Source organism: Mirounga angustirostris, unplaced genomic scaffold (genome assembly GCF_029215605.1).
Source record: "Mirounga angustirostris isolate CCGP_5_RB_7025 unplaced genomic scaffold, mMirAng1.0.hap1 SCAF_7, whole genome shotgun sequence".
Lineage (NCBI taxonomy): Eukaryota > Metazoa > Chordata > Mammalia > Carnivora > Phocidae > Mirounga > Mirounga angustirostris.
This window is the reverse complement of record NW_026991715.1, coordinates 114103437-114117916: the sequence shown is the minus strand read 5'-3', so window position 1 is coordinate 114117916 and position 14480 is coordinate 114103437. Positions and strand designations below refer to the sequence as shown.

The 14480-nt window shown below is 44.3% G+C and overlaps 1 protein-coding gene across 11 annotated transcripts in view; it reads left to right on the top strand.

Annotated features, from left to right (window-relative positions):
* The window catches only part of FBXO38 (F-box protein 38), a 54426-nt gene extending 48178 nt beyond the window's left edge, over nucleotides 1–6248 (top strand). For all 11 annotated transcript variants that reach the window (XM_064596695.1, XM_045903368.3, XM_045903341.3 and 8 more), the window contains 5 exons: nucleotides 1185–1351; nucleotides 2709–2854; nucleotides 3474–3577; nucleotides 4041–4154; nucleotides 5648–6248. In XM_064596695.1, coding sequence (XP_064452765.1) covers nucleotides 1185–1351; nucleotides 2709–2854; nucleotides 3474–3577; nucleotides 4041–4154; nucleotides 5648–5826 — 710 coding nt within the window. In that variant the 3' untranslated portion in view covers nucleotides 5827–6248. The remainder of the gene's footprint in view (nucleotides 1–1184; nucleotides 1352–2708; nucleotides 2855–3473; nucleotides 3578–4040; nucleotides 4155–5647) is intronic.
* The last annotated feature ends 8232 nt before the right edge of the window (nucleotides 6249–14480 follow it).

The following is a 14480-nucleotide window of genomic DNA, read 5'->3' as shown; positions in this document are numbered from 1 at the left end:
TGGTTTTATCATATCTTCCATCTGATTCTCTCTTTGAGTTGGACCAAGTTGAAATCTATAGTGAAAATTGGATCAGAATGAACTTTGAGGTTTAAAAAAAAAGGAAGGGGATATTTTTCTGAAGTTAGCATACTATTGCAGTTAAATGCATTTATTATATAGCAACTATTTTTCTATAATCTCACACTTATATGTTAAACAGAGAGCATAATTAATCATGTTTTAGGCCAGCATTTTTAAAAGAACTCTCTGCAGTGATGGGAATGTTCTGTATTTACACTGTTTGATGTGGTAACCACTGGCCACATGTGACTGTTGAACACTTGAACTGTGGCTAATGCGTGAGGAACCTAAATTGTGAATTTTAATACATTTTAGTTAATAGAAATTTAAAAAGCTACAGGTGGCTAGCGGCTACCACATTGGATTATATAGCTTCAGACCAAAGTATCCAGATATTGGGGTCTTTTAAGGTTTTGCTTTTATGCTTAAGATAGGAGTTAAAAATCAGCTCTGCTCATTTCCTATGGGTGAATATATGATAGTATTTGTAAATTATTCTAGGTTTATTTGAACATTACCCATAAAATTGTATAATTTAATAGTTACCATCGTTCTTTTCAATAAATATTTTCTAAACAGTTGCTGTGTTTAGGGAAGTTATTCTCTGGAACATGGACTCTCTGCCAGTAAAAGCTTAGATAGGAAAAAGTACCTTGACATCCCTTCAACATGAGGGTGACCACCTCTTGTGAACAGGACAGAATGACTTTTTATTTTATTTTTTTAAATTTTATGTATTTATTTGAGAGAGAGAGCATGCACATGAGCACAAGCAGGTGGAGCAGAGGGAGAGAGAATCCCAAGCAGACTCCATACTGGGTGGAGAGCCTGATGTGGGGCTCAGTCTCACACCCTGAGATCACAACGAGAGCTGAAATCAAGAGTCGGACGCTTAACTGATTGAGCCACTCAGGCTCCTTGTGACATTTTCAAATCATTTGGTAACTGTTAGTTGTACTTTATGACAGTACTTGACCTAGGTTAGAGATGTTCACCTCTGCAGTATTTGTTGCTAATATAAGTTGGCCCAGTCTTCCAAACATGATTCCAGATGGGCTATACATTGCTCTATTATTTTGTATAAAGTATTTGTAGAGCTTACCATTGTTTTCATTTTGTAGCTACCAGGTGCAGGGTACTGAAACATTTAAAAGTAGAAAATGCACCAATTGTGAATCGATTTGACTATGCACAGTGCAAGAAACTAAATATGGATCAAGTACTAGATCAGATACTAAGGATGCCTCCTGAGAGAAACCGCATCATATATCTACGCCCCATGCAGCAGGTAACGAGCTCACTCTGCTCTTCTCTGAGGAATATTGCAGTGATTTTTTTTTTTTTTTTACGTCTTCCACCTTTTTGGACTCGGAATTTATTCATTTGCTCAACCTGTGGTAATGAGTCTTTAGATTCTACACGCTTCTTTAGGTCTTTTAGGTAGTTAGACTGCCTTGCTAATCTTCATCCTTAATGCTTCTCTGCTTGATTTTTATGGGTTTTCAGCAAGCTGTATAACGAAGGCAGTTGTTATTTAAGTTTTTATACTTAGTAAAAGTTGCCTGTGCTTAAGAGCACAGACTCTGGTTTCAGACAGCCTGATTCAAGTTCTCGTTCACTGGCCAGGAACAGATTACTTAGCTTCTTTGTCTTATTTCTTCGTCTGTAAAATTAGAATAAAAACCTACACTTGTGATAGTTAAATTAATAAATGTGAAGTATCACAACAGTTTCTGGCATGTAACACGTAGTCCTGTGATAGCTGCCATTATTATCATTATTAAGAGGAAACTTTTTATTGTATCTACATAAGAAGATGAATATTGGCTGAACCTATTATGGTCATCATTTCACAATATATGTGAATCAGACTAACCTGCTCTGTGCCTTAAACTTACACAGTGATGTATGTTGATTACTTCTCAGTGAAACTGGGGGTGGGGGAAAGAGCAAACGTCGTATGTAAGACTCTGTGCTTGGTGCCAAAATAAAGTTTAAAGGAGACGGTAAATAATCGTTGCAATCAGTGTTTAAGCCTGGCCCCAAAAGATTCATTTCAACAAACAAATCATTTGTTGTCTGTAATTTTCTGGGGTTGAAGAATACATAGGGCATTATCCTTCTCTCGAGAAGTTTGCCTTTCCGGTAGGAGGGAGACATGTGCGCCACTAAGATGGTAAGGTGGGGTTGCCTAAGTCAAGACAGGGGAGGGGGCACCAAGTGAACAAAGGCTACGCAGGGGCAAGGGAATGTGTTCTTTAGGATTGGCAGTAGGCCAGTTTGAATAGGGTATGTAGAAAACTACACACTCGCAGCTCTACAATGCAGCCAGTACTTAAACCTGTGCAGGGCATGCTCAGAAATGGATCCCCGGGGTCAGTCAGCTGCATCAGGATTCCCTGCTTTAGTGGGTGTGTCTGTAACAGTGACATGTAAATCAGCAAGCTTGCTGAGAAGAATTTTACCAAGCCCCACTCCCAGCATGGCAAGCTGTGTTTGGGACTAAATGTGACCATTTGATTTTCAAATCTGCCAAAGATTTTAAAACTGAGGTCCCAAAGAAAGATTGTTCATACTCTGAAGAGATAGATTTTCAAGGTGTTCTCTTCCTTGGTCCAAAGCCCTGTCTATGATGTCTTCCCCAGGTGGACACACTGACCCTGGAGCAGAAGCTATTTAGTGGTCCCTACCCCTATCACATCTGCATTATCCATGAATTCAGTAACCCTCCCAATGTCCGGAACAAGGTGCGCATCCGCAGCTGGATGGATACTATCGCAAACATCAATCAGTAAGTAATCTGTGGCCCCTGAAGGTCTTTTCAGTCCTTTCCCGTGGCAAGGGGTCCCAGAAATGAATCCTAATTGTTCTTTGAAATGATTTTGTCTGAGCTTTTCAGGCACTGAAACATATGACATACAACATGTAAAAAAACTGAGGGAAATGAGTACTTAAAACTAAAAAGCACACATATATATTTGTAACTTTATTTCTAAACTTAGAGAAAAATTGCAGGAACAGACCATACACGTACATTGACGTCATGTACGTGGAAAAGCGATGAAATTAAAGATCTTAAAACTGTTAATGTTTTATATCATCAGAAAGTTGGATTTTTCTATGCATTTATTATATAAATGTTTTATTTAGCACCTTATACACGCAAGACATTTGATTAGAGTGGCTTTCTTTCTTTTCCCAATAGGACTTTGAAGATAGTGAGGAATGTAATTTTGACTTGACTAGATACATGTCCTCTAGTTTTCTACTTCTGTTAGCTATTTAATATTTTGTTTGAGATGTTCATTAGAATCTAGGCCCGATACAACTTTGACAGGTCCTTTCTACCCCACACCCCAACATTGTTTCCAGTTTTGTAACCTTTATTTAATTTTTCTTGTTGCCTCCAGAGAACTCATAAAGTATGAATTCTTCCCTGAAGCCACACGAAGTGAAGATGATTTAAAGAAATACCCCAAGTACCCCTGGGGTAGAGAAATTTATACTTTAGAAGGTGAGCATTGACCATAGGGAGGGTAGGAATCTGGAGCCTTACAGTTCTTCAAGGTAATGGGTGTTTTGAATATCTGCAGGTAGCAGGGACCACATGAATACTGCTCTCCCTCTGTGAGTCTTTACCATCCCCAAAATAATCCGAAGCAGTGTTGAAACACAAAAAGTGGAAGAAAATTGAAACCTGCTACAGTTTGGGAGTTGGAAGTAACTTTAGGGCACCTGTCTCAACCTCTTTATTTAGAGAGAGGGAGAAACTGAGGCTTACTGAAATCAAAGGGTGACCAAGATCACAGGACCTAATAGAGGCAGAGCTAGAGTTAAGAGTCCACCCCTCCTGGTGCAGCACTTTTTTACCCGTGATGGATGAAAGCACATTTTCCATTCTGCTTACAAAATACTAGTGTTTGGCCCTGTTCTTACTTCCACACCAGCAACACTGTTAATGTGTCTTCTTATTTTAGGGGTTGTGGATGGAGCTCCGTATTCCATGATCTCTGACTTCCCTTGGTTGAGATCATTACGGGCCGCAGAACCCAACAGCTTCGCCAGATACGATTTTGAAGATGATGAAGAAAGTAATTATGGCCTGATTTGTATTTCCTAGTCTGAGTATATCCTACTGTGTTAGATACTTAATATTTTGTTTGAGTTAAAAACAGTGTTGTATGTAGCCTTTAAATTGCTTCTCATATAAATGTGAGGGGTTTTTTGTTTTAAGTTTTTTAAAAATGTTAATTAAATTTTGTTAACATATAGTGTATTATTAGTTTCAGCTGTAGAGTTCAGTGATTCATCAGTTGCATATAACACCCAGTGCTCACTCCTCACGTGCCCTCCTTCATGCCCGTCACCCAGTTACCCCATCCTCCCACCCACCTCCCCTCCAGCAACCTTCAGTTTGTTTCCTAGAGTTAAGAGTCTCTTGTGATTTGTCTCCCTGTCTGATTTCATCTTATTTTTTCCTCACCTCCCCTATGATCCTCTGTCTCGTTTCTTAAATTCCACATACGAGTGAATTCATATGATAATTGTCTTTCTCTGACTAACTTATTTCATTTAGCATAATACCCTCTAGTTCCATCCACGTCATTGCAAATGGTAGTATTTCATTTTTTTGATGACTGAGTAATATTCTGTTATATATATGTACTACATCTTCTTTTTCCATTCATCTGTCAAAGAAAAACCCAAAAAACACAAATAGAGCTACCCTACGACCCAGTAATTGCACTAGTAGGTATTTACCCAGAGGATACAAGCATAGTGATCTGATGGGGTATCTGCACCCCAATTTTATAGCAGCAGCGTCCACAGCAGCCAAACTGTGGAAAGAGCTCAGATGCTCATATAAATGTTTTTATTTGCTTTTTGTTGCCCCCCCACCCTACCCCCCCGCAAACAGCAGCTCTCAGTTTGTACAATAAGTTGACTTACTGTGGATATATAAAAGTTGGTGGGCAGGAGTCCTTGAGACAGATATTTTACCTAGGTGTTTTTATTACCTAAATGCTTGTAATTTTCTTACTCTCTACTAAGAGTTTGTCAGCTATATTGTTTTGAAATTGTTCCATTTACATGAATGATTGTTCTCCTTATGAACCGCTTCTCTTTGGATACCATAGAGGAACTTACAATTCAGGTGTAGATATTTGGGGAGAAACTTGAAGGAGCTTTTGAATAGAGTTCTTCTGAGTGTTAGCACACTTGAACATTAATTCATAGGAGGTTTTAAAAGCACACTTTATGAAGAAGCCGATTTGGAAGACCACACGGACGTGTACATATGACTTACCAGTCTGGTGCGTTGTCACGTTGGGCCTTTAATCACGCGTGCTCGCCGAGGCCCCAGACGTGGCTGGCAGCACGGCACTTACGAGGTCACTCAGCTAGCAAGTATATCCTGAGTATATCCTACTTGTGTAACGTGGGGGCCCAGCCCGGGAGCTACGCCTAGTTCAGTAGCGTCGCATTACAGCACATAGGCGTTTCTCATGCACCAGCTTCACCAGTGACCTCCAAATGATTCTCATAACCCTACATGTTTCCCCTTTACTTTCTGATTTCCAAGGCACCATCTATGCTCCTCGAAGGAAAGGGCAGCTGTCTGCGGACATCTGTATGGAAACAATAGGAGAAGAAATCTCCGAGATGCGTCAGATGAAGAAAGGTGTGTTTCAGCGAGTAGTGGCCATTTTTATCCACTACTGTGATGTCAATGGGGAGCCGGTTGAAGATGACTACATTTGACTGGTCCCTCCTACTTCCCACATATTCTGGCGGAAGCTGCTGGGGTCACCTGGCCGCCAGCGAGTGCCACCGGGATTCAGGGCATGCAGTTTGGAGGCCCTGGCACATTTTGGTATATAGGAAATGTATAAGGAACATTGAAGTTGTATACAAAGATTTGTACATAGAGGAAATATACAAAGACAGTTCCCAAGTACCACCTTTATATCATATGTTTATACAATTTAATTTAAGAATTCATTTTAATGAAGGCAGATAATTGGAAAGAGTTCATTTTGTTCATTTTTCCTGACTTAGTTCATAAAGTGTCACTTTTTGGCTGAGCCCCCATTTACTATATTCTTAATAATCATTGTCATCCCCTTAAATCTGTGCCTTCTTCTTCTCGAGCAAAGCTGTTTGAGTAAATCTGTTGAAGAGTCTTTGTGTCTTGTGTGCTTTTTTTGTGTTATTATTAAAACCAACTAAACCCTATAGGAGGAAGCTTTATGTTTGTGTACAAAATGGTGGTTCTTTTTTCTCTTGGTATTATAGTTGCCGTATTTCTTAAAATCAAATAAAAAGATTCATGAGTTTAAAAAAGAAAATTGGGTTTGAGAGGGACAGTGGAAGTTTCCAAAGCATTTCTAGTTATTTATTTCCACATTCAGTTGTGTATATGCTTTATCTTGAATATAAAAATAAAAGTGTATTAAAAACTTTTTTCTTGCCTTGGGCCTGAGTCCCTGTTTTTAAAGAAGAGCAGCAAATACCGCACAGAAAAGGAACGTGTGGAGTTGTGTCTAAGTAAGACTCCAGTGTAAGCAGGTCTCTTGCCTCCTTTTTTCTAAAATCCTGTGGCTGCCAGGTGTTCAACCCGTAGAGCTATTATGTGACCGAACACTGGGGAGAGCAGAAGTTCCCGAGATACCTGGTCACCAGGAGATGGCCTTTCTCCTTTCTCAGAAGAGACATCACCCTGATAGGGCGGTGACCTGTTCCTCATTATAGGGTCAGGGGTCAAGAGCAAAAGCACCTTCTAGAGCAACACCTGTGCTTAAGGGATAGCTTTGCCACTTGCTAGCTGAGTGACCTCGTAAGTTGCTTAAACTGGAAGGTCTGTGGAAAAATTCTGTCAACCCTTTCTACATAGGATATGTACTTACAGTCTCTATGAGGTGTAAGGGCCCTTAGAGACCGCCTAGTCCAACCTTTTCATTTGCAGGGGATTAATTGAAGTCCAGAGAGGGAAAATTCTCACGGTCAAGAACTGGTCAAAGCTAGGTAGGACAAGAATTTAAGTGTCTGATTCCCACTGGGCTGCCTCAGTATCATTCACGTCCATAGGAACGCAAGGGCGCTAGCAAGTTTTCTAACACTGAAATAGAGTGAATGATCATCAGTGTCTCTTCGTTCAAGTTCTTTTTCAAGACAAAATTATTTCTATCCCATTGGGAAGAATTGTCAGGTACGACGTTCAGTCATCTTTTTATTACCTTATTTTTAACTTGGCCAATCTCCGTTTTAACTAAGAGTGTGTTGTACTCTCCAGTTTAGAAAAGGCAGGGAAACATTCTAAAACATTCTAGATATTTCCGAATAATACACCGCCCCCCCCCCCCCCCCCCGCCATCCTTAGACTCAGGCTAAACCTGTTGTTGTTTTTTTTCAATGTAACCCTAACCAAATCATCTAAACCATGCTGAGATGGGCCGCTAGAGGCCGCTGCTTTCTAACTTGGTGGTTTCTCTCTCCAGCTCATCTAACCCAGTTAGAACAAGGACAGCAGGAAGCGCTAAAATCACTGCAAAGATGCTCAGACTGAAAACCAAAACCGTGAACTTGGAAGAAGGCTAGTGTAGTAGGCATTTGGTCCGTGCGTGTGGAATGAATGGCTGCACAGAGATCGGCCTACAGCAGGGCTCGGCCCACTTCCCGGACAGAGCCGGGCGGTAAATTCCTCCGGGCTCCACCATGGCAGCCACACGGGGGACCTCAACAAACGGGCGTGGCTGTGTTACAGTAAAGCTTTATTTATGGACACAAATTGGAATTTCACATCATTTTCACATGTCACAAAATCTCTTTTAATTTTCCAACCACTTTAAAAAGTAAAAAGCGTTCTTCCAGCCTGGAGGACTTGGCCCCCAGGCCCTAGTGCGCTTGCCCACACCTGCCGTAGAGAACGGAGCTGTCCTGTTCGTCCACGCAATTGCGTGTCACCAACTTGTGGTGCAGTGTCCGGCACACTTTTAAAAGGCCTTAAGCACTGTGTCGCGGACGGATGACTGAATTAATGTCAGTGTTAGATAGTCGTGCGAGATAATCGCGTCTGAGGGTGCTGCCCAGCTGTGAGCCCCGACAATCTCTGGAGAGCACAGCTGGGCACATAACCCTTACGGGGACAGCCTCTACTCTGGGGTCCCCGTTTCCTCGGCTGTAAAATGGTAACAAGGAATAATAGGCCCACCCCACAGGGCAGTTGTGAAGGCGCAATGAGAGCCTCCATAAACGGGAAAATGGGAGGCAAGGGGACAAAGTACTGCTTCCGCTGTAATTCCCTTCATTAGGAAAGGGGTTTTTACTACTCTTTCCATAACCTCCTCTTCCTTGTACCATATTCCAGATGGTAGGAAGCAGAGATAACTGGTGAGGCCATTACGGAAGTAATGATACCATGAAAGCATTTTCTAAAAAGTGTTTCCCCGGGAGCCTGGGTGGCTCAGTGGGCTGAGTGGCCAACTCTTGATTTCAGCTCAGGGTCATGAGATCGAGCCCCTGTGTTGGGCTCCGCACTCAGCGGGGAGTCTGCTTGAGAGTCTCTCTGCCTCTCCCCGCCCCCAACCCAATGTGTGCTCTCTCTCAAATAAATAGATCTTCTAAAAAAGAGTTTTACCAAGTGCTTTGCGTACATCCTCATACTAACACTTCCAAGTGTGTCTGATCATTCTGTCCCCTGCTTTCCTGTTGGGGAAATTAGGGCTGAGCAGGTTAACTATCTTGTCAGAGGCACGCACCTGGGAAGCGGCGGAAGCAGGATGCTGTCAGTCCGGCCGTAGAGCCTGTGTCCCTGGGGCAGAGCGTCTCGAGGGCCTCGAAGGGAGGCCGGCTGAGGCCCAGGTAGGGCGGGCCTTCTCCACAGGGCAGCCGCCCCATGAACGTGAGCCCACTCCAGCTGACCTTCATGTGGTTAGCACGGTCCCAGAAAAAGAGAGGCTGCTGATTTTCAGATGCGGGCCTCACATGCCCCGCTCTGCCACGGGATGCAGCCAGACCAGAAGAGAAACAACACTGCCGGCTGGACAGCATCTGCTGTACGGTGTGGACGCGCTGCAACTAAAAAGAACGATGAAGAGTCTCATGTGTTGATGTAAAATGACGTTTACGGTGTACCGTTGAAGAAGGCAAGTTGCAGATCATGATACACAGCATCATTTATATGTAAGAACAAGACAAGACCATATATTTTTATATGTACATTTATACATATGGAGATACACAGAACGCATTCTTGAGTTACATAAGCCAGGTAGAAGAGCAGATACTTCTCAGGAGGGGAGTGGGATTGAGCTGGATCAAGGGGTGTTTGCTCTAGCTATAGTTAGAACTTGTTATCATGGGGACGGGCTGCATTAATACATTATCTGTGTAACCCATCATTTATGTCGTCTAAAAATATATAATTTGTATATTTAGAAACAAATTTAAAGAAGAGAAGGAAGAAAGCAATCTGTTAGAGTGGAGTGACCTGCAGTGTTTGGGCCCTGACTCCTGTGTCCTTGGGCAAATCACCTTCCCTGACAACGGCGGCTTCCTTTTCTAGAATATGCTGTCAGTAATCCCTCCCTGCAGGCTGCCGTGAGAGGCCCAGGGACCTTGCTGGGGAAATAGAAACTATAAAGTGCCCGCAGTGGTGAGCTCCTGGGACAGAGGAGCCCATCCAGATAGTGGTCCAGGTTCCAACCACAAAATGTGGCAAAGTCAAGTTGCCTTCCACTGGAGCCACTCCTCCTCGTCTGCACAGCCCGGGGAGGGTCTGAGATACAAAAGAGGAGCGCTAGCTCTGGCTCACACCGCTCTTTCTCAGGGTGTGCAGTTGCTGGTTCCTCAGTAGCCCGAGAATACTGGCAAGAGTAGGAATGATCGGTGCGGGAGGGCCTTTCCTCCGGACCAGTCATCTACTGAATTCCTCCCTTGTTTAGAGACCCAAAGTGAGGCTCAGAGCGTGGAAGGGAGCCAAAGAAGACACTAAGCAAGTGTCGGGCAGGGCTGCACACTGGAATAGGCAGGTCCCGGATTCCTGTCCAGGCCCCAGGCTGAGGCAGGAGGGTACTTCCTAGGCAACAGGAGGGCTTGCTGCTTGCACCCCTGCTTGCTCCTACTCTCTCCCAACACCGTGCCCTACATGGGAGAGTGGAGTAAACAGCCTGGTACCGAACCTTGTGCCCACGGTTAGCGCTGCAGGCTTGCCGGTCCCATTGCCTGTGGCCGGACTCCCGCCCTGGGGCCTGGGGCCTGGGGCCTCTCGGCTGAGGGCCGCTCTGCTGCAAAGCAGGAGAAATTTGGCTACTTCTCTTGCTAGGATTTTATGAGGATTAAGATAATCTAGGTAAAGCACTTACCACAGTGCCTCGCAAAAAGGAGGTCATTAAATGTTAGCTTCTCTTATTATTGCTACATGATTATTACGATTATTATTATTAACAACTTAGCTATGTTCTGGGATGAGCTAAAAAAAAGGAGAGGAAGGGAAGGGAGGAACAATCTGAATCAAATATAAGAGCAATGAAAAATATCATCAGTTTCACTTTCCTTCTCTCTGTGGTTCCAAAAGGTATCGAATTCCACTAGTGATTTAACCACATTCACGCAGAAAGTTTGGAAGATCCTCTCCGGTGACTTCCCTCGCAGCCCTTCCCAGCATCAGGAGCCCCTGGACCCGCCAGCCCTCCAGCACTCAAATCAGTTCCCTTGTAAACACATAAGCCCTGGGCTTAAGTTAGAACTTAAAAACCTTGTTTTCATTTCTTTATCTCTATGGCTGCTTTCTATTTTTGGCAAGTGATACTGATTTTCTATTCTGGGATTGATATAATGTTTCTCAAATGTTTATCGAAGTGAAAATTTATTGACTTAAACGAAAATATTAAGTAAATTGCAGTATAGGCAGGACACATATTTGGGGAAGATCCTAACAGTGGCCCTTGGATGCATGTTGGAACACTCCCAACAATCCTACTGACTCAAGAGTTTCTCTATTTTGTGGCTGAGACAAGCAAGACAAGAGCTGGTTAAGGTCCAAAGCAGCACGCTGTCCCAAACCCAGGCCTTCAAACGCATCCCTGATTTGTTTAAATTTAAGCCAAACACGCGACCACAGTTTTCTAGACTGAATGAAAAAGAGATTGCAGATTACGGCTAGAAAAGGTAAATGCATTAGTCTTTTCCACCCACAAGACCCAGAGTTTACAAGGAAGAAGTTGACCAGAGCAGAGCAGAGTAACAGAAAGACAAAAGCAACACTGATCTCTCCCCGGAGAAAACTGCAACACCAAAGAGAAAACGGGCAGACAGCACAGCACCAAGAAAACATTACTTTGTTCTTACTTGAAGACAAAATTGAAGGCAGTTTAGTTATAGCCACTCCCAGCCCGTCCCTGGATCCCCGGATCCCCTCCTTCATCCGCTCTACATCCCCCTTCTTTCCCCCCACCGCCCCCCGTTTCCCAGTTTGCTTCAGGACAGAGCAAGTGAGCAGCGTGAAGTGGAAATGGTGGTGAGCTGAGAAGGTGAAATCTCAGGAAGAACGGGGTTGTCTACAAACACATACTTGGGGGTCAGTTGAAGAAGTTGGTTTTGGTCTCTTTCGCTCTCCAGCTGCTGACCAGGAGCTGGACAGGGAGTTTGGGGCTTCTACCCGCACAGACCTGTGAGCTGGAGAGTCATGTGGAGAACAAGCACAGCTGGAGCGCCTTGATCCCAGGCGTGGGGTAGTCTGGCTGCAGCGCCGGCACCCCTGTGATTGTCGAGGCTGACCTGGCAGATGTGGCCAGAGGCGTACCCCCCCACCAGAAGCATCTCTTCTTGACACTTGGGGCTACCTGGAAGAGGGTGGCCTTCTCAGAGAAGACAGCAGAGTAAGTCTCCTCCTTCCTTAGACAAGCTCTATCTACATCTCCTCCTTCTCCGTCTTCCATACACATGCTCTATTACCTGGACTCCAGGAAGCCAGACCTCTAAGTAATGTCAGGCTAGCAGCTGTCTAGACAGAGCGCCTCTGGTCCTGTCCTATAAACTTCCAATGTGCTGTTGGGTGCATCACCCACATCATCCCAGCCCTGGTCCAAAGCGAGAGCAAAGTTTGCTTGTGAGGACTTGTCTGCAAAGGAGACCATCTTCTTGACAACGGCAAGGGCTTCTAGTTCCTCAATCACTACTGTTTCCCTGGCCCAGGGTGCTTGTGACCTCCGCAGACACCAATCAGGGGCTGGCCCACAGAAGCGTGTCCCGAGAGTCCAGAAGAAGATGGCCTGAGGATATGGCAAGATCTCATTTTCCCACACATGCTATAATCTGTGGATCCCTGTTGAATCCAAGCTCCCACTGAATACGGTAGACCTACCACGGAGAAATCATATTTTACACAAGCAGATAAGCTTGCCAAGCTCCTGGGAAAAGAAGCATTTCATAGGGAACACATCTTACTGGATGTATGCACGTGTGTATGCATCTACGTACTCAGTAGTAGATACTGTCAACTTTGGGGACATTCAACAAAGCTTACCAGTTGCCTCAAAGCATTAAACCTCTTCCTCCTCATGATGATCTGGTTCTCATGATCTCTTAGTCTTTCCCTAAGAAGTTCTTTGTGCTTTGAGATCAGAGACCTCATTCAGACAGCACAGGAAGAACTCTAGAGCCCCGAATTTACTCAGCTCTGCCTTTTTCATGGAAAAGTGTAGAAAGAAAATGCAACTGTGAGGAGGCCTGTTAAACCTCTCTGAGAGGGTCCCATACCTGGGGTGACCAGCCAGCTTCCTTTGCCTGGAACTGATGGGTTTCCTGGGATGTGGGACTTGCAGTGCAAAAAAACAGAGTGTCTGATTATCCTTCCCACCGTTTCTGGGGATGGAGAGAAGAGGGAGAGCCAGTGGGTTCTGCTTCCAAGGATAAAATCGGTGGTAAGGAGGCAATTGTGGCTTCTGGGATGACTTAGGAAGGAAAGTGGGGTCAATAGATCAAGCACAAAGGCAAGGAGAACTGGTGAGGCTAGAAACTTCAGGCACATCTTTATCTTGTAACCTCCCCCCCTCCCCACCCACATTGCCTGTTCCCTGGGCTGGGTCCCTAAGAACCAGCAATCCATCTTTGCAATAGGATTTTTATCAGCAGTCAAAAGAAAGGCAACTGGAAGAAAATTTGCCCTCAAGAGTTTCAACCTGGGGGGATAATTCACCCCAAGACAAAATGATTTGCTGGTAGCTTTGACATCAGGGGAGCATCTCCTGAGGAGCTTGGAGGAAGTGAGATGCTAAAAAAGATGCAGAAAAATGGAGCCCCAGCAGCTTCACAGGCAGGGGACAGGGAATTTTCCCAAGAAAGTAAGTTGGTCTGTGATTATGTCTTCGCCCCAGCGAGCAAAGTGCCGGGCCCGAGACCAAGCACTGCCTCAGCACAGGGCCCTGAAAGCCCCTAAAAGGTGTCTTATTGGAGTAACTTCATTTCCTCACCAAATATGAGTTGCAAGACCATCCTTAATCAGCATTCTCAGTAAAGGTGCAGTTCCTTCTCCCATTGTCATGGAAGGAAAATGAATCAAGATTCATTCCACGTGACCTCAGAGCCAGTATGCCAATGAGAAAAATGTCATCTCTAAACACACACACACACAAATTAGACCAATAGTAAAGATGCCTTTGGGTAATGGATCTAAAATCAAACCCTGAGCAGTTTCCAAATCTATCCCCAAGAAAAAAGAAAAGAGAAACGTTCATATCTATCAACCAGAAAATATTGATGTTTCACTCGTCAGCTCTTTAGTGCTTCTGGACAGACATCTTGGCATTGATATCAATCTGACTTCATTACAAGAGCCTTGATTAATTCACCCACTATTGCATGTCCAGAGGATGGCCACAATGGAGAGGAAATTGGAGCTGTTTAGATTGGAGAGAAGACTTAAAAGGGTGGGTGGATGGCAGATCAGTGTCTCTCCCAATATCTAAGGGCTCTCAAAGGGAATAGGGAGCTAACTGCATGACCCCCGATGGAAGATGGAGCCGAGACAGGATTGTGTTCCAACAAAAGGAAAAACTTTCTTATAATTAAAGTTTCCCTACAATAGAAGGAACTGCATTAGGAGGTAGTGAGCTCCTATCCCTGGAGGTGTGCAAGCAGAGACTGACCAACTTCCAGGGATGCTATGGAAGATGCTACTCCTGCATTGGATGGGAGGCTGGATCTGAGGATGCCTGAAGTCCCTTCTCAACTCTGAGATCCTCCATATTCTGGCCTTGGTCCTGTCCAACACTGTGTTCCATGTAGCTTCCCTGGGCCCTCGGCCCCACTGCTTCATGCCTCACTGGTGGTGAGGAGGGTCAAGAGAGATGCCAGGGAGTCCTGTTCATGCGGACGTGAATGGGAATGAATGGCTTAATCATGAGCCATGTTCTCAG